Source organism: Rhinolophus sinicus, linkage group LG01 (assembly GCF_036562045.2).
Source record: "Rhinolophus sinicus isolate RSC01 linkage group LG01, ASM3656204v1, whole genome shotgun sequence".
NCBI classification, from domain to species: Eukaryota; Metazoa; Chordata; class Mammalia; order Chiroptera; family Rhinolophidae; genus Rhinolophus; species Rhinolophus sinicus.
The window spans coordinates 3,141,375-3,161,203 of NC_133751.1; the positions used below are offsets into that span (position 1 = coordinate 3,141,375).

Consider the following 19,829-nt stretch of genomic DNA (forward strand, 5'->3'; position numbering starts at 1 on the left):
TCTTTTGAGGGGGCCACCACTCGACACACTGCATCATTTGACAAAGATCTGGGAGTACCTAAGCCCTGAGGCGTGGGGGCTGGTGGTAGAGCATAAGGGCTGCTGGGTCACCCGCAGATGGCTCCCATGTGGCCCCAGGGGGGGGCATACACCGAGGACCCAACCTCGGGGTACCAAGGGCCAGCCAGGTGCAGAGAGCCACTGCCACCTCCATCCCTGAGGGGGTGACAGAGCCACCTCCAGGCCTGGCAGGTAGATTTGACTTCAGGTGTGACCCTCTCTTAGCCTTCCCTGCATGCTTGTGTCGGAGGAGGTTAGGATAGCAGAGCAGCCCAGGACAGAGCCCAAAGGAGATGACTGAGCTCACTCTCGGATCCAGCTCCCCTGGGGGTCAGAGTGATGCTCATTCCACAGACCGCGCCCGAAACAGTCTGGGTGACATAGAGACCGTCGGTGTCCTCACTGCTTGAGGGAGTTTGTCCCTACGTTTGAACGGCACATCAGCAACTCGCTGTCCCTCTCTGTCACTGTCTCTCTCTCTCTATCTCACCTCCCCCAGTCCCTTCTTCCTCCATCTCTCTCTGTCTTGTGGTGTCTCTGTCGGTATCTCTGTCTCTGACTCTGAGTCTCTCTTACCCCCATCTCTCTCTCTGCCTGTATGTCTGTCTGTCTTTCTTGCTCTTGGTCTCCTCTCCCTCCCCCACCCCTGAGCTGTGACTTCCTGCTTCAAGGAAACACCATGCGAAATCACATAACATTTGGGCTAATAAAACAGATCCAGGTGTTAGTGAGTGGCATAGCGGCCGGGCAGTGCTTGGGCCCTGACACAGACGTATTCCGCTCCCGTCCCCTTCCCCGTGTGAGGTTCCACCTTGAGCTCTGGGCCTGCGGCAGCCGAGAAACACCCTCCGAGAGGACAAGCCCCATCTATGGGACAGCAGTTGTGGGGGGCAGGGGGGCTCACTGTTTCAGGGCTGGGCCCACCTGGGGCCAAATGGGAGCCAACTGCAGGTGACCCAGCAACCTTTCTGCTCCACTTTCCAGCCATGTTCCAGTGTGAAGAACACAGAATAAGAATTCTAATTTCATCTACTTTATCCTTTGGAGTAAAGTCAATGTTGACCCAAAATGCTGCAGCCTGTGACATTGGAGGCCTCCCAGAGGCACACCTGGTGGGGAGGGGAGCCCACCTTGCACGAGTGTCCCCCGCTGGTCAATATGGAACACTGTGCTCATCCACAGCCGCGGGAGCATGAGGGCCAGTGTGGAGATGTCCACTGGGAACTCAGGGTCCTGCACCGTCACTCTGAGCTTCACAACCACACTTCCGGCCTCGAGAGACACGATCTGCAGCCTCAGCTTGCCTCGTCTATACAAGTAAGACAGCGCCGGCGGAAAGGAGCTTTCAACCTAGACGAGAGGCAAGAGCCATCATTAAGCAGATTTTCCATAACATCTTCAAAACCGTTAGGCGGGCCCCAGGGACGGCTGGCAGAGGGAGCAAATAATCCATGTGTCCCCTCTTTATGACCAAGGGGAGGTGCCCAGCCACCAAGTGCTCAGGGCAAGCAGAGATGTCCCCCAGCTCACTGCACCCCAACCAGGCTTCCCCTGGGACGGCGGGCCTGGCCTATGTGAGAACTCAGTGACCACTCACAGGCTCCCGTCATGGAGCATGAGATGCACAGTCCACCGTGGGTACCCCGAAGTCAGTGTGTAGGTGAGTTATGTGTGTGAGAGAGAGAGGGGCTGTTGGATTGACTGATGGATTGACCAAGGGGGGTCTCTGAGGAACCATCTCATGGCTATTTGGCACTTCCCCCCACCCCACACACAGGGCTGTATCTCTCAGGAAACACAGGCAAAGCCAGAGGTTCAGGGTCACCCCTGTAGGAACAATGGAGACACCAGCTTTGCCCCACCAGCCTACCACCCCATTCCTGCACACCCAGGCGGATACCACTGGAAACAAAAGGGAGTTCCTGAAGAAAGTTCAAAACCGATTTCCCCTGCACGTAAAAGTTCGCAAGGCAGCCAGCCGTCCTTCCATCTCTTAAATTTCTACACATTTTGCAAGTAGAAGCACTAACTGCCCTCTGTTCCAGCACATCTTTCCAAGGTGCTTTTATGATGAAGTCTTGGGGGAGAGAGATCATGGCCCCTCCAGGCAAAGGGAAGAAATGTTCACTGTCTGATATAATAAAAGTCATGTCTCCTTCTGGAGTGAGGTTTAGGCAGGTTTGTTTGCAGCCATTACAAAGGTTCAGGTTCCCCAAGCCCAGGTTTCTCCACTGTGATGCAGACCCACTGTGTGCGCTGGTCCCCCCTGAGTCACCCCTGTGGACTTCGGGACCAATGATGCTCGTGCTGTGCCGTCCTCTGCCTCTGCCCCGGGCATCTTGGGTCTTCTGCCGGCATCAATGCTGGCACGGGCTAGCTTATTAGTTTGCAACAAGGGTAAAATTGTATACCTTACTCAGTTCTTGACTGTTTGGCCAGTCACTTTTTTCTCCAATTGACCATAGCATTTGCCACCGGCCTGGTTTGCCCAGGCGGCGTGCTGATGTCTCCCTCTGGCCCCAGGGAGGAAGGGGTACCATGATCACTCGTACGTGCTTCCTCCGTGAAGCTGCTTCAAAGTACAAAGACAGATCCCCAGGTCCCTCAGGTGGAAGGTGACAGAAAACCCAGCTGTACCTACCATCCAGTGGTGTCGCCCATTTGAATCAAAGGCACGTATTTCAAAGATGGTTTGGCCCCCAATCTAGATTAAGTCCCCCATAAATGGGGGGGGAAGCGTTGAGTAATTACTGTGGGATTTGGGCTGGGTCCCCATGGCTGTGGGGACCTGCACTTGTGCCACAGTCACAGAGAAGGTGCTCAAGGGACTGTCTGGCTCGTGTGAGTCCCTCGCTTCCAAAGCTCATTGTTCCCGCGCTTGGCTTTACCTCGTGAAGCACTTGTTGGGAAAACTCCTGGTGCTCGGGGCTCTCGCGGTTCAGCAGCGTCTCGGTCAGCGTGCGGTTTAGGATTCTCACTGTGACTTGGAACACCCGGGCATCTGACACAGACAATCGGGCACATTAGCTGCAGGCCAGTGAGCCAACACCACTCGCTTTTCCCCCAATGTCTTCCCTAAAGCCTATTCTTTAGAGGGGAAATTTTTGAAAAAATAGATTGAGGCATGAGTGTTCGATTGGGCTAGTGAAAACGGGGGGAAATCGATGTAAGGAATACTTGCCTCCAGCATGGGTGAAGGACACTCCTGACATAAACACACACCTGTACATCCAGGGCAGGGACATGGAGGGACAGGCACAGATGGCACCACATCCCCGCCGCTGGGAACTGGGATTCGCCAGCACCTGCTGGGGATGAAGGCCCCTCCAGCAGACCCTCACGCAGCGTGGCCGCCGCCTTCCCTTGCCACTTTCACAGCCACAGAGCACAGCTAAGTCCACATGCCATGCCTACCCGGCCCCCCAGCACTCAGGTGACCAACTAGTCACGATTTGCCCTGGCCTTCCCACATTTTCGAACCCAAAGTGCCACCTCTCAGAACCTGCTGTGTGCTGGGCAAACCAGTGGAGCTGGTGCCCCGTCAGGGGAGGCGTCCTTTCCTTTGGACATAGTGAAGCTGAAAAAGACTCACTGGGACACGGGAACATCCAGCTTTCATGACCGAGAATAAAACCAAGCCCCCAGCAGATCCTGCTGCAACTCTCTGCGCTTCTCTGGTGACCTAACAGCCACCCACAGCTGTGCCCGCAGCCCGGCTCCCCACGCGCTGCGAACTTTGGGCCCATATCACGGCTGCACATACTATTTAAGGCCACAGAAATGTCACCAGCATTGTATATTGCACATTTCTAGATCGGGTCCCCACTGAACCTTCTCCCATCTTAGGAAGAGAAACAAGTGTTGCTTGTGGCCCGTGAGCCTCAGGCCTGGACGTCAGCCTGCACATGGTGGAGCCTCCTGGACAGTTAGTTCCCCCTGGTGCCCGGAAGCCCATCACCTGCGGCTCTGGGTACTGACTGCTGCAGTAACATCCCCCACCAAACATCGTCGCAGGCTTGTAACAAGGTCAAATTCATTAGAGAGGGCCTTTACAGCCAATCAAGCTCCCTAAAAACAGGCACTTGTACAATACAGAGAAGGAGCCTTCTGGAATCTTCCAAACGATCCGTCCTGCATTGGAACGTAGGTATTTTTCCCGGGCGTGCTGGGGGAGCTAAGAGATCCTGTTTCATGTCTGAATGGCAATGGATCTGTACTGCAAAGCGGCTCCGTGACGAGGTGGGAAAGGAGGACCTCAGCGAGGGGGGAATCAGAACTCAGGTCCACCCTCACTCATGGGACGACCTTCGGGCAAGGAACCCCACCCGGTGTCAGTTTCCTCAAAGGCAAAAGAGTACTCCTTCCACCGACTCCCAGAGCACCTTGAAGGTGAAATGAGAAGGTGAGACGGCGCCTGCTTGGAAACTGGAAGGCTTGTGCAAAGTCAAGGGCTTGCATTTGCGGGCTGGGGTCCTAGGGGCCCCTGGTGCCCACCTGTGTGGTCTGACGACTTGGCACGGGTGGGCACCAAATCAGCTCATAAAGGATGCAGAGCCATGTCCTTAAGGCCTATGCCTCCCACACCTCGTTCATTCACTGTCATGGGCATTAACCTGTGCACGAGGCAGACCCCTGTGCAGTCTTACATGCAGCTACTTCTGTGCTCTGCACTCTGAACCCCGAGGCTGAGGCCCCCACCTGTGATGGCCATGACCACCATGCCTGCTCAAAGGGCACGGAGCGCCCATGGCCCTGTTAGGACAGGTAGGACCAGGTCCACGCCCCGCCCTGCCAGCTTACAGGAACATCAATGATTTGAATCGCTGGGGCCAACAGAACCAGGATAGAAAGACCAAGTCACAGGAAACCTGGGACATTCAGACGAGTGCCTTACCGGTTCTGACAGTCAGCGTGGTGGTGACGTTGGTCCCACACGCCTGGTAGCTGGTCTTCACCCCATACAGCACTCCGGCCTCCAGCCCAGCCACCTCCAGGGTCGTCCCCTGGGTCCAGGCACTCCTGAGCAGCTCCTCACCCCTGTAAACCTGCACGTGGAAAGTGCGGTTCTGGGTGGAATTCAAACTCCAGGACACGTGAAAGCTGCTGCTGGTAACGCTGAGGATCATGTGGTCTCGGATGGGAGGGCCATCTGTGAATGACACAAAGTGGAAGGTGTGGAGAATGTCAGACAGATGCAACAAAGCGAAAATCAACAAGTGGGTTGACACAGATTGAAACGCTTCTGCACAACAAAGAGAACCATAAACAAGAAGGTATTTGCAAATCAGATGCCTGACAAGGGATTAGTATTCAAAAGGTGTATGGAACTCAGACATCTCAAGAGCAAAATCACAAATGACCCGATTACAAAATGGGCAAAAAATCTGGACAGACACTTTCCCAAAGAAGATGTGCAGGTACCTGAAAAGATGCTCAACGTTACCAGTCACCAGGGACATGCAAGTCCAAACCACAGTGAGGGATCACCTCACCCCTGGGAGAACGCCGTCATCAAGAGGACGAGAGACAAGTGCCGGCAAGGATGCTGAGCAAAGGGACCCCTTGACCCCTTGTGTAAATTGGTGCAGCCATCATGGAAAACAGTGTGGAGGGTCCTCTAAAAGTTAAAACTAGAAGTACCATGTGATCCAGCAGTTCTACTTCTGGATATTTATCTGAAAGAAGTGAGATCCTTATGTCAAAGAGACTTCTGCCCCGCGATAGTCATTCACAGTAACCAAGATGGGAACAACCTAAGTTGTTTTTGCAGCTGGGGCCAGATGGCGTGTCATGCGCTGAACTGTGTTCTCCAAAATTCATATGTTGACATCCCAACTCACAGTACAGCAGAACGTGAGTGTATTTAGAGGGAGGGTCTTTAAAGAGGTGATTAAGTTCAAGTGAGGCGCTTAGGGTGGGTCCTGTTCTAATCTGTGTCCTTCAGAGAAAGGAAGACAGAGTCAGGAGTCAGGCTGAGGCCACTTATGTTTTCATATGAAAGTCCACGTTCTGGAGAGCAATACTCTAATATAACACTCTAGCATGTGATACTCTAATAGAACAATTATTATTACTATAACAATTAATATATATTTTTTAACACTCAAATAGAATTAAATCTCTTTTTTGGAAGAAAAATTCTGGCTTACAGCAGGCACCTGGTTTTATACAAAAAGTAGGTTCGCCCTCAGTCTAAGAACAATCCCTTTTACATCAGAATTGGAGTTCTGTAAAAAACAAGCCATGGGGAGATTCTTTTCTATAAATCTTTTGTAAAACCATAGTTAAAAAAACAAAGTTCAAAAGTACCTTTAGTTTCCCAAAGCCCTTCATGGAAGGATTCATAAAATATATGTTTTCTAGTATCATGAAAAAAAAAATCTATCTTTCCAGATACATGTGTATGCTTCCTTTCAGTAAAAAATAAAAACCAGTACAATTCAACCCATTTCCCTTTTTGCCTTGGCTGCCAAGAGGCTCAGAATCAAGTTTAGCAGCCCACCCAGGTCCTGCGACTCAGCCCTGCTGGGTCCTCCTCCCGCTGAGCACTGAGCTGCCTTTTATAAACGGGGGGCCCTGTGTATTCGTGCTTCGCCACTGTGAGCCCCTGGGGATCTCCCTCAAAGCAGGTGGGTATACGGGAAGGTCACAAGACGGGGAGCCCAGCACCCCCTCCACTGCCGTACTTGGACAGGCCTGGCCCCTCCATCTAAATTCTTGCTGTTTCCCAGTAAGGCCCCTGTGGTGGGGAGCTGCCAGGTACGTGAAGAAGACACACCTGTCCTTTTCAGACGTCCACTCCTGGAACCGAGAGAGAATATATTTCCGTTGTTTTCTTCTCCTTTTAAAAATGAATTTGATCTTTTTCTTTGTACGCTTTGACCCTGTTGCTATTGTTGAAATCACAGATTTGTGGCGCTTGGTTACGGCAGCCACAGGAAACGAATGTGCTTCCCAATCTTCCTCGACTCGTTTTCAAGGCAGCTGTTGGCTGGACAGCACAAGTCATTGAAAAATTTCTTTGTGCTGCTGCAAAATCAGCCAGCTTCTGACACACTAAGGCCGATGCCGCTTCTGTAGGACAGAGCTTGTGATGTTAAATGTGAAATTGTCCTTCTGCCCCTTCCCCTCGAACTTGGATTTTAGTCCTTCATTAGCCAGAATACCCTCCTCCTGTGACCCTTTAGCTTTTCAACACCCTGTCAAAACGTGGCCCTAGAAAGTAACACCAAACCTTGACTCTGTGACCCGAGGACACCGCTGCCATGTGGCCCTCTCTATCTTACTGTTGGGGACGTGACCCTTATCTCGGTGAAGCGCATCGGACTCCCCGTCCTGTGGGTCTGGCCCTGTTTCTTCCGGGCAGCCCTGACCCATCTCTGTGAAGCAGGAAGGGGACTGCTGGGGACGCCACCTTTCCTAGGACCTCCTGTGTTGGGCTCGTTTCCTCTTTTTCCCTCGGGCCTGTCACCCTGATGCCTGACCCTGTAAAGGTAGAAATGCTGAGGATTCAAGCCAGGAGTCCGAGCATTCAGTTGGGAATGAGGACTCCTGCTTGGGGTGAGCCTGGAGGCCACTTCCTGCCAGCTGGCTGCCTTTCCAGCAGGCAACCCTACCCTGGCCAAGCACAAGTCTAGGACACGTTTCTTTACGGAGCTGAATAGCTATTAGGTTCCAGCTGGGCAGAGGATCGTGTCAAAGGGAGTTACGATGACTCCTGCATACAGTTCTACTCTGTTCTAAAAACAGAACATGTCCCTGGAACATTACATGCCAACCATGCAATATTTCCTACGGTTTCTGTTTTGTGCAAGAATCCAGCTGCCCCGCGTGTCATTAATTGGGTGACTAATTTCACAAGAAAAGCATGTGAAATTGGTGCTGTATTTTCCACGGGTTTGTACTTTAAACCATTCCAGCAAATTGCTCATTTCTATGAGCTTCTAAATTTAAAACATATGCTGCTTCCCTTAGCAAAATGGGATTGGAATTCAGTCTAAAGTTCTGAGCTGGCAACGCTGGAGCTGCCTTTTCTGCCCTAAGAGGAGCGGAGTCAGGCAGTGAGCCTTCCCCACCTGTGTTCTCGGGCGGGATGGCCTATATTTGCAAGGAAGCTTACAACTCAGTATCCGGGTGGCATTTGGGCAAAGACTGGCTGACAACATTCCTAACTGTAAATAGTGTCATATTTTTTCAGATTATTGACCAGAGTATTTTTAATAACTGTATGCCAACCTCCTATTCTCGGTGACAGCACGGGACTCCACCCTTAGAGGCCACAGCCCACGAGATCCAAGGATGGTCTGCAGGAGGTCTGCGCACAGTTCTAACCAGACCCCCAAAGTAGTGAGCTGCATACTGGAGCAGGTAGGCACCACTCACACACCCAGAGACCCCTCAAACCTCCCTTTTCATTCACTCATATCACATACTCGTATGTGTTGAGTGCGTCTATTTGCCAGTGGCCAAAAGACCTCCCCTGCAGAGCTTCATCCCGGGGGAAGCAGAACATTCCAGTGGATGAACACTGACCCGAACCCCTCTGGGTCCTCAGGTGGTGCTGGGAACCAGCCTCCCTCCCCACCCCACCCCCGCCACCCATGTCGGCAGGCAGCCTCCACCCTCCCCTGCCCACAGCAGAGCGAGAAGAATCAGTAGGGACCATCCAGTCATGAGCTTGCTGGGTCACAGATCACGAAAGGAAACAGTCCAAGCTTTGGAACTCTGGTCAGCTCCTGGCCCTTGGCATGGATACAGGAGGAAAGGGCACAGCCACTGGGTGGCACAGCGATGCCGAAGGGCAGCCCCTGGGGGCCGGCCCGGTGGCTCAGGCGGTTGGAGCTCTGTGCTCCTAACTCTGAAGGCTGCCAGTTCGATTCCCACATGGGCCAGTGGGCTCTCAACCACAAGGTTGCCAGTTCAATTCCTCGAGTCCTGCAAGGGATGGTGGGCAGCGCCCCCTGCAACTAAGATTGAACACGGCACCTTGAGCTGAGCTGCCACTGAGCTCCCAGATGGCTCAGTTGGTTGGAGCGTGTCCTCTCAACCACAAGGTTGCCAGTTCCACTCCCACAAGGGATGGTGGGCTGCGCCCCCTGCAACTAGCAATGGCAACTGGACCTGGAGCTGAGATTGAAAGGACAACAATTTGGAAAAAAAGTCCTGGAAGTACACACTTCCCCTTCCCCAATAAAATCTTTAGGAAAAAAAAGGGCAGCCCCTGGGGGCCGTGCCACACCGTGGGAGGTGCCTAGTGGGCTGGTCACAGGAGTAAATGAGGTGAGACCACAAAGCACTTATCACAGAGTCCGGTGACTTAAGGGCTGAGCAGCTCTGGCTGTGTTACTGTGAACAAAGGGAGGGTCCTCACTGTCACGTTCCTTTCAAGAGGAAAGGACATGTGAGTTCAATTAAGCAATTCAAACATGACTAATAATATTCTCCATAACCACTTCACGATGTTAATGAAAGTTCTGGTTTTTAGGGCAGAATGTTGGGAGCACCCAAACGCCCCCCCATGAGGGAACTAGCCAAGCGCATTATATCATTACGATATAATATCATTATTACTCAACCATCAAAAATCAGAATTACGAAGACCAGGATGCTTCTTGGAACCCTTTCATATGACATAATGGTGAGTGAAGAAAGCAGAATACAAAATTGCATGGATAGCAGGATTTAAGTAGGGTAAAAAACCTGGAAGGGAACAGGGAAAAACAAAAGTTTGCTAGAACACAGAGACTGGGGAAGACTTATCTTTCCACTATTAGATGGTGGTTAAAGTAATCTATCAGATTCCGGAAAGACCAGAGGAAGGGACCAAATTGAACAAGCCATATCTTCTCCAGGCTAAACGCTTTAAGAGATGCAGCAAGTCTGCAAAGTTCCATCCTGTGGCCTCCTCCCAACAGCCCCCTGCCTGTAGGCTGTGCCCACTTGTCCTGGGGAGGCCTGGCATCTGCCTAGCAGGTGCATTTCCCACCCGGCTGCTGTCCCACCACCAGCCATCTGCTCCCATGACCCTGCCTGAACTGTGCCTCCCTCCCTGCTCTGTGCCTGGCCCAGACACTTAGGTTGGGATCTGCTGTTCCATGTAATAGGAAACTGCACATAATGGGGGTGCAACCTTTATGCAGGTGTACCCCTTTCATAGGGAACGTCTATGGTACGGCAGACCCAGGCCCCTTCACTATCTTTGCTCCTCCATCCATAACATCTGGGATTTATCCTCAAGGTCACCACATGGCTCAGATGGCCATCACAGTCCCGTGCCCAGCTTGGCCTCAGCAGGACCCATAACCCTTAAGCAGTCTTCCCAACTCCCATGGGAACTTCTGCTATATCTCATTGGCTGAGGCAAGTCACATGGCCACCCTACCTACAAGGGAAGTAGGGAAATGTAGTCTTTTCAGCTAGGCACATTTCCACACAACTCAATCCATGTTCCGTCACTAGAGGAGTGATATGGAGTCTGCCATGACCCATCTAGTCTATTCTCCACCCAGCAGCAGAGCGCACCTGAGCACAGGGGTGTCAGGTCACACGTGCTGCCGCTGGGTGCCCTCCAGAGTGCCCATCTTACTCAGAGCACTGTCCTGCCAAAGTCTTCACTGCTCATCAGCTGCTGCTAAGGCCACACAAAGGGGGACAGCACATACCATGGAAGAACAGGACAGCACCTATAAAATATGAAGGAGTCTTCCTAAATAAAAAGTCACCTCCAAATCTGAATTGGACAGTGCCTCCACATTAGGGGTTCTTAACCTGAAGAGGGGACCAGGGGCCAATGCCAGGCTCCAAAAACTCAGATGAGAAAAGAAATCTTTATTTTCCCTGACCTCTGACTAAAATGCAGCCTTTCCTTCAACTGTGACTTCAGGACCCGTAGAAACCACAGACCGTCCCATCTCACAGGACCACGGGGCACTTCTCAGGGCATCATCATGCTCATGGCTCCCACTGCTAAACCTCCTGATACAATAAATGAATCAAGGTGCCAACAGATTACAATTCTGTTTGGGTTCTCCCAGAAGCAGGCCCTGAGGTGAGGATTCCAAAGCAGGCCATTTGTTTGAGAAATATGGGGAGTAAGGGGGTGACACAGGGAAAGGAAGGTGACAGTGAAGAGCTTGCTATTAAGACGCTGCCAGAGGACATGACTGGGGCTGGGTCCCTCAGAACATGAGGCCACACATCCCGCCTCCCCTGAAGGGAGAGGAAGTGAGGGCTTCGGCGGGGGTGCACAGAGTTGCCAAGTCCAGCAATGGGCAGTTGACTGAAAGGAGTGGGAGGGGACAGAGTGTCTAGGACAGCTGTGTCACCCACACAGCTGTAAGGTTTTAATAACTGAGTCTCAGTATAGTCAGTTTGTTCTATCATCCTATATTCTGTGTACTTGGGGACATCTGTGAGGGGACCCATTGGCTGGCTTTCCCAGATACTAAAGGGATCTGAGCACCATTAAAGGGAGGGGCCTGCCCCAAAGACAACTGTGGTTCAGAGGAGGAGACAGAGTGAGGGGGGCCCCCGATGCTGGCAGATCCCAGCTCGTGGGGAGCTCAGCTGGGCGAAGGGAACCAGGTCCTGCAACAGTTACAAGAAACAGAGAGATAGATGGCAACCCTCCGGATGAAAAATAGAATAACTTAAGAGCTATCATCACTAATTGTTGGATCGGACTTAACTTGCAATTGAAACGATTATGTTAAAAGATTATGATAACAGTGAGACAATCAGAAATGCCAACAGGCTGGATATTTGATGAAATTGAAGAATTATTATTTTGGCTTCTTTTAGGGATGATGTGATACGATGTTGTGGATTTTTAAAAAACGTCTCTCTTACCTCTTAGAGATACATTCTGAAATAGTGACGGATGAAGTCATGTGATGAAGGATTTCATAGGGTTGGGGGGGGATGGAAGGGGTTGGAGATGAAGTAAGATGCATTTATAGTTGTCTACGATTTTTGAGAGTAAAAAGTTAAATGACTTCTAAATATTGGGGTTCCTCAGCCACAGGCACCAAGCCCTGTTTCCTTCCCTCAACCCTGCCTACAGTTAAATGCCACAGGGATGCCGGTGACCCCAGACTTCCATGTGCAGCTTGGCGCCGGCTCTGAGCCCCAGCACCAATACCCATCCCAGTCAGCATCCTGGCAGCCTCACTGGACTTCAACTCCTTCTCAGGATGACCTATCATCGTCAAAAATAATAACCACCGTTATTGTCAAAAATCATAATACTAAGCCCAGGCTTCCCCACCTCATTCAGGAATCACCGTCTATTCAGTGGTTCAGCTGAGACATCTGCATGCTGCCTCATTTCCCTCTCTCTCTCCTGCATCTAATTCTTCGGTAATCGCAGGGACGGCCAGCTATTCCTGCAGCCCCAGTGTGAGTATTAGTCAGGCCACTTTCACTCTCCAAGTTGTCCCAATTGAACCAATCGGTCACACAGGCATCCTACTTAGACATGCCTGGCAAGCTTCTGGCCTGTTCTCTGAGTTTCCTGAGAGCAGAAGTGACCATCTATCTATTCACGTGTTTCTATCACCAGCATTTGGCACAGTGAGTGGTACACAATAAATGTTGGTTAAACCCAAGAATGGATGCAAGAGTGGCCTGCGATGAGATCTAGAGCGACCTGCAGAACTGAATCATGACCCTGCAACCACGAGCCAGCCATGCTGTCTTCGCAACGGGAGAGGATCTCTGTGGTCTGTGGGCCGTGCAGCCTGGAAAGATTCCTTAAGTGAGTCCTTGCCATCTCACCTTCACACGTGCGGTTCAGCTTCTGGGGGAACGAGGTGGGTGGCTCCTCGTGACAGACGCACTGGTACGAGCCGTCAACGTTTAAGCACAGTTCTTCTTCAGAGCAGGCGTTGAGCTCCTCGTAGAAACATTCATTTACGTCTGTTGAAAAGGAGAATTGGTGAGTTGTAACCCGCTGGTCATTCTCATTAACCGCCACACGTGTGTCCTGAGAGCTGAGGAAGTGGTCTGGGCAGCAGCCCCAGGCTGCGTCTTGAAGCCCCCATCTTAGAAAGCCCGTAGCCCCCTGGCCGCCTCCATTCAAGTGGCCGGCCCACACCTCGGGACACAGAGTACAGCTGTCATGTGTGCCTGAACGAATCACTTTGGGGCTGTATTGACCCTGAAGGGTCATAAAATGATGGGGTCCCAACACCCTACCCAAGAATTAACCTTGCGGATGGGCATTTTTCTGGACTGACAAAGAGCACAGACCAGCCCCTGACATTCAGAAGTGGCCTGTCACTCACGGCTGGGCCCTGGTACATTCCTATCGATGGAAACAATCTCACAGGACACACAAGGCGACTCCACGACTGGGATGAAGTGAGACAGAGGAGCAAGGCCACTGCACGGTGTTGTTGGAGCCAGACAGAGAAAGAACAGTGGTGTCACCCACAAAATACCAACCCCCCGCTCCTGGACAAAATGAGTGACTCTTGGTGTTTTGGCTTATCTTCATGCTAGTTTGCCCCTCCCCATAGGTCAGATACATTGACACACCCAATCACAGAACGCCCACTTTCTGACAGCATCCAGTTCAGAACAAAGCCCCGGGTCCTAGCCCCTCCCCCAGACTGCCCAGGGGAAGACCACGCCCAAAACAGACGCTCTCCAACATGCTCCTCCTGAGATGCCAGGGCCCGGGGTGGCCTTCTCTCCCTCTGCCTCCAGTACTGAACCCGACTTGTTCCCCTGCAGGCCCACTACTGGGATCGCCGGCCGGGGGCCTGGACAGACCACACCAGACGGGCACTTCTCTTATTGGCCCCACTCACTTTGGTTTTCAAGAACATCTGTGGATTTTGAAGGAAATTAAATACACTACCTAGAACTTTTTCTGGGCTCCAGAGCCTGGCATTATATGGGAGCTTCACTGTCCTGGGAGTTTCCCCAATGACAGCAGCCACCTTGCAGGGCTGCAGCAAAATCCAGCTGCTCCCTCGTGGGGAGCAACGTGCCGCGGGAGCCACGTGCTCTCACCCTGTCCACGGCCCCTCCATGTCACATGGCAGAGCTGAGCACCGGAGACTGGCCATGTGCCACAGCCCAAAGTATTTACTGTCTGGCTGAAAAGTTTGCTGACCCCTGATGTGGACAGAAAAGAAAATGAAGGAACCAGGTAACTTCTTCCAGGAACAAGGCCGCCTCTGTGTGCTTCTCCAAATTCGACTTTGTACAGATTCTGCGACAGAACCTTTGAGGTACGGGATGCCCTGGGCAAGTGTGGGGAAGAAGCAGTGGGGAAAACTAGGAACCCGTGAATTGAAGGAGCAAGTTCTGTGCTGTCTGGGGCCAGTTCACCTGTGGCCACCTGGCTGGGAGGAGAACCCTGGGCATAGGAGGGTGTGCAGGAGACATGGATTTCCAACTTGGTTGGGCCAGAATGAGCTACAGCGGGTCAGCCACCCCCACCCAATGCGTCATGTTTCCACTCGGGCAGCCCCGCCCCCCAAGGAGAGAACCAGGGGAAGCGGCACCTTGCACCTGGATGCTGATAACTTCATACACACGCTTCACGACGCCGCCCAGCACTGCGGAGACGTTGGCCACAGGCACCGGCTGCGGCAGGCCGAGCAGCAGCTGCGACACCGTGGTTGAGGTGTCGCCACAAGCCGAGTGCAGGTGGTAGACTGCAGCCTCCATGGGCCACAGGGCACTGGTGACCTGCAAAGCCAGAGTCAGACCATGACCTGGGGGCAGCGCCCCCATCAGACAGGGAGGCCGAGGCCTGTGGAAGTTCAAGGTAACTGCACACGCACGCCCGCACGCATGCACACGCACGCATACGGACACGCCATTCTGCTCTGAAGAACTGAACCTCTACGACATTTTGATATCCGTCATCCCAGTAAAAGTCCTGCAGACCACATTATAAATACATCTGCAACGTGAGTTGTCACGGGGTGAACACTGTGCAACCCCAAAATCCCTATGTGGAAGTCCTACGCCCCAGGACTTCAGGATGGGACCTTATTTGGAAATAGGGTCATTGCACATGTAATTAGTTAAAATGAGGTCATTAGGATGAGGTCATTATCCAATCTGATGGGTGTCCTCACACAGAGAAGAGATTTGGGTGCAGAGACAGACACTGAAAGGAGGGAATGTTGTGGGGACACAGGGTGAGGACAGCTGTCTACAAGCCAATGAGGGTAGGACCCTTCCCTCGCAGCCCTGGGAAGGAACAGCCCTGCCCACACTTCCGTCTCAGGCTTCCAGCAAAGGGAGCCACAAATGTCTGTGTGAGCCCCCCACTCTGTGACGCTGTCCGGCCACCCCCGGAAAAACACTGGTCAGCCCCAGGCCCCTCAGTCCCCACTCCCACAGCACGTGACAGAGAATTAGGTCAAGAATTAGAGAACTGGACATCAAGCCATGGTCTCATGTTGCATATCTGATTTTTGTGTTGTTTTCTTGAGCGTTAATGCCCCTTTTCTCATTTCATGTGAACCCTTTTTATCCCAGCCGAGTATAGCAAAATCTCGAGACCCTGTTTGTCTTGAGAATCCAAACACATCGGCTTGACCACCGGGCAGCACGGTCTCACCAAAACAAGTTTTGCCACCATCCCTCTCATCTCCATGGGGAAGCAGAGAAGTGGGCGGGGGGGGGCGTGCACTGGAGTCTGTCTGGTCCTGGGCAGACTCGAGCCTTCACAGGGGAGATACAGCTTGGAACTCAGGAGGCAGAACAGAAGTCCATCCGGGCCTCCAGGGAGCCCCTGAGTCAGGGAGCCCACCCCTGCTGCAGGGAGGAGTCCGTGGGGCAAGCCCCTCCTGCTGGAGGTAATGGTCTGCGTGGAGAAACAAAACCTACGCTCTTGAGGAGACAATGGGTGACACACGACAATATTTAAAATACCAGTAACCACACTTGGAAAATATGTGTATCAGCACCATTTTCAGCTCTTTCCCATGTACTGTTTAAACCTCATGGCCACTGTTTCAGGCGATTATGGCTGTTTCTATTCAATTCTACCTACGGCACAGAGAGGTTAAGTAACTTGCCCAAGGCCGCAGAGCTAACAAGTGGCAGCACTGGGATTTGAACCCAGGCAGCCAATCAGGCCATCTTCCTCTGACCCCAACAAGCTCAGAGGAGACAAAATCACCTCTAGCTGGGGCGGTTAAGGAGGCTTCCAGGGAAAGGTGACATTTTAGAAAACCTCTTGAGCTACTTTACTGGAGAGCCCAGGACAAGGTGAGTGTGTGTACATCTGTTCTGGGGCCGCCCCCGCCAGCTGGTCTGAACACCAGGGAAGGACCCAAATCTGTCTCTGACCCCTCACCACAGGTGGGACACATCTGTGGGATCCAAAAGTCAGGTAGCACCAGCCACATAGTGTGCAGGGACCGAGCAGAAGGAAAATGGGGGCCCTCATTAAAAAATTATTAAGTATTTCAAGAGGCAACAGCAGAGCGTCAAACAACGTGTGGGGCCCTTCTGAGCATTGACTGAGGGTTGACTGCGTGGGACACGCACCCGTGAAGCCTGCCCTGAGGGCAGACCACCACGCTGGAAAGACCGTGCAGGGGGGGGGGGGAGAGCAATGCCCTGTGCACAGTGCGCCCACCACGGTGGTGACAGTCCACATGTGAAGACGTCCTGGCTGGAAGGCTCTGCTGAAGTATCAGAAAGTGTGAGCAGGGGCTGTGTTGCCCCTTAGGGGACATGTGGCCCTGTGCAGGGACATTTTGGGTTGTCACAGCTGGGCATGTTTCCAGCTTCTTGTGCAGAGAAGTCAGGCAGGCATGCTGCGAAAACCCTGTGATGACAGGCAACCCCCACAACAAAGAGCCATCCATCTCCAAATGTCAACAGTGGCAAGTAGAGGTCCCCATCTAGAGGTCCCCATCCCAGAACTTTGCAGGATGCTGGGGAGCTGAGAATGGGTCAGTGAGGGCACAGCCCTGGGGCCCAGGTCGTCTGCACTGGGGCGCCCTTCAGTTTAAGCAACAGACAGCAGTTAAAAGCCCGGGGGGGGGGGGGTTCCATGCTCTAGAGTGGGGTAGGGCTTACAGCGACAAACTCAAAATTAGACACTTCCATGTGTGAGTTTTACGGCACGTAAGTCATACCTCTTTGAAGCTTTGTTTTCTCTATTAAGAGTTCACATTTGGTTCAGAGTCAGACTTTGTGGGGTGGCTCGGGCCCCAGTTCCCCCCGCGCCCCCGCCTGTGCCAGCCGGAGGCCTGCAGGCTGGCTCTCCTCCCACCTACCATGGAGTGCAGAAGTCTCATGTGGTTCAGGAGCCTGACATCCACCTGCTGCAGCTCCTGGAAGTTCATTTTCACCAGGACCGTCACGTTGTACCAGGCGCTCGTCAGGTTCCTCTCTGGAGCTGCAGGAGAGAACGTGCTGCAGAGCTACGGGCCCAGGACAGGGCAGGGCCACCAGCAGCCCCGGTGAGAGGGGGACCGGAGGCCTGGAGGGGGAGGCCGGCCTACTGCATTCACCCTCCTACGTAAACGGGGGCTGCCCCGGACGGCATGGGGCACATTCCCCACCGCCTGCCCCTCACTCCCCTTACATTGTGTGTGGCCCCACGTATAACATAGTACTGTATATAATGCGTACTAGATAACACTGTGTGCTACATATTTTACATAATATGTAGACTGATGTGGGTAGTCAAGTAGCATACTGAATGCATATCATATGTAATATAGCACTTTACATGTTTAGACGATACTGATACTAGAACATACTACATATTGCATGTGAATATGTTATAATATATAGTGCATATTTCCGCAAGCTCTGAACATTGGCCAACCCATTGTCCTGGGGGCAGCCATGATGAAGAGCAGAACTTTCCAGACCAGACAGTCATGCCCTGAGGGCTGGGCCAGGGCCTGCCAAGCTGGTGCTCTCAGCAGGGTTTCAGGTCCCTTGGTGTTTCTGGAGCAGCCAGCCACACGCCTTCCCACTACAAAACAGGTCAGCTTCCAGCAAGCTCTAGGGCTCCCCAGGTGAGCTTGGGGAATTTGGGTAGCCGCTCTGTCAACAACGCCTTTCCTCCCCAGCACGCCTCCCCCTGAGACATCAGTGGCCACATCTGGACAGACATACTGCATTACTTGGGGGTGGGATGCACCCTGCACATAGCTGCAGGCTCCCCTGACACCAGTCGTTGCCCCTGGAAATCAATCCCCACCCCCACCAGGTCAGGGCCGGGCCCCCAGCCTACGGGCAGCTGCCTAACTGGACACCTTTGCTGCAGGTCTCCATCTTACCTTGGAGCGCAGGAGCCATGCAGTGGTGGCCCCCCAGCAAGGGGCAGCATTTCTGAAGTCCAGGGCAGTCGGCATCCAGGGCACAGGACAAGGTGGATGTGTCTGGCCCCTCTACTGGGCAGACCCCGGGTCTCGATGCAAACTCCCCGGACCGATTCAGCGCTAGGGAACAGTGATTAGCGGTTAATGACGTTAGCAGTAAAAACTTGGGTGAGCTGCTCAGGCACCACCCCTGGGTGCCTTCTGGTGCTGATTCTGTCTGCGGTTCCCGGAGGCACACGGTGTGGCCTGCTCAAAGGCCATGTCCAGGCCTGGGGGACGCCATTCGATGTCTAAAGTCCTGGAGAAATTGCCACACAGGGACTGGATTTTGGATATGAAAAATGGGCATGTGGTACAGCCCAGAGAGCCACTGGGACAGAAATGCCAGCATCCCTGTGGGGCCACCAACCAACGGTTTGAAAGTCTTTGCTTTCTCTCACATCGTAACAACTAACAGCCTTGGGGCTAAGGAAATGTGAGACTGAATGTGAGGTGGCTCCTGGGACAGAAATATAACATTAGAAGAAAAAGTGACATGAAAATAAAGTGTGCAGTTGAAATAACAGCAGTGCACCAACCTCGGTTCCTTGGTGGGGACATGTGTACCGTGGTACACAGGCCACTAACTCTTGGGGACACTGGTTAGGGGTATACAGGAACTCTCACTACCAGCTTTGCAACTTGTCTGTAAACCTAAAGCTATTCTAAACTAAAGGGTTTACTTAAATTAAAAGAAAGTTCAGGTCACCAAGAAAAAATCAGCTTCCCAAAATGGATGCCGATCGGACATTTTTTTGAGTTCAAGTTCATCTTGGTCTGAAGACTGCTGGGACTCTCTCCGTCCCACGGGGCTGGCACTCACTGAGCGCCCAAGAGAAGAGTCAGCAATTCCAAATTGGTAGAAAGTCAGAAATCTCCTCCTTTCACCAGCTCAATAAACAATGAAACAGGACTTCCCGGTGCCTGGCAACCAAGGTTAGTCACAGTTCAAGGACATGACCCACGGGAGATTTCTGTCTGAGCAACAGCACTGAGGTCATCCGGGGCTCAGGAATCTGATCCTTCTGGAATATCATTCCCGCCCCCACCTCCTTAATGGGCGTCCTCCTCCCCCAAAGGGGCCCTGGTCCTCAGCCTGGGAGAGATGGGGAATTTGGGGTACTGTCCTGTTCCAGTGGGGTCCTGCCATGAAGATGGGCTAAGTGGAAACTAGGGTGTCACTGCACCCTAGTTTCGGCTAAGACACTCAGTGTCACCCCCAGGAAGTTATCCCGAGGAAATAATCCAGCTTGTGAGCAGCGGCAATTGTACCATAGGACACTCATCGCGGCATTATTTATAATAATGAAGACTTGGAAGCCACGAGATGGTAAATGGTAGGAGATTGCTTCACGCTGACACATCCATATGAGGTAATGCCATGTGGCCATTAAATCATGTGGCAGAATAATATTT

At 52.5% G+C, this 19,829-nt stretch overlaps 1 protein-coding gene across 2 annotated transcripts in view; it reads right to left on the reverse strand.

Moving 5' to 3' along the window:
* Positions 1-19,829, reverse strand: part of UMODL1 (uromodulin like 1) — a 56,820-nt gene that overhangs the window by 29,641 nt on the left and 7,350 nt on the right. The window contains exons 3-9 of one of the 2 annotated variants that reach the window (XM_019745653.2): positions 18,333-18,494; positions 17,316-17,437; positions 14,574-14,760; positions 12,835-12,975; positions 4,955-5,209; positions 2,949-3,061; positions 1,191-1,410 (exon numbers count right to left, since the gene is read on the reverse strand). In XM_019745653.2, the coding sequence (XP_019601212.2) occupies positions 1,191-1,410; positions 2,949-3,061; positions 4,955-5,209; positions 12,835-12,975; positions 14,574-14,760; positions 17,316-17,437; positions 18,333-18,494 (1,200 nt within the window). Of the gene's footprint in view, positions 1-1,190; positions 1,411-2,948; positions 3,062-4,954; positions 5,210-12,834; positions 12,976-14,573; positions 14,761-17,315; positions 17,438-18,332; positions 18,495-19,829 lie in introns of those variants that run through there. The other variant, XM_074324964.1, reaches the window with a different exon arrangement.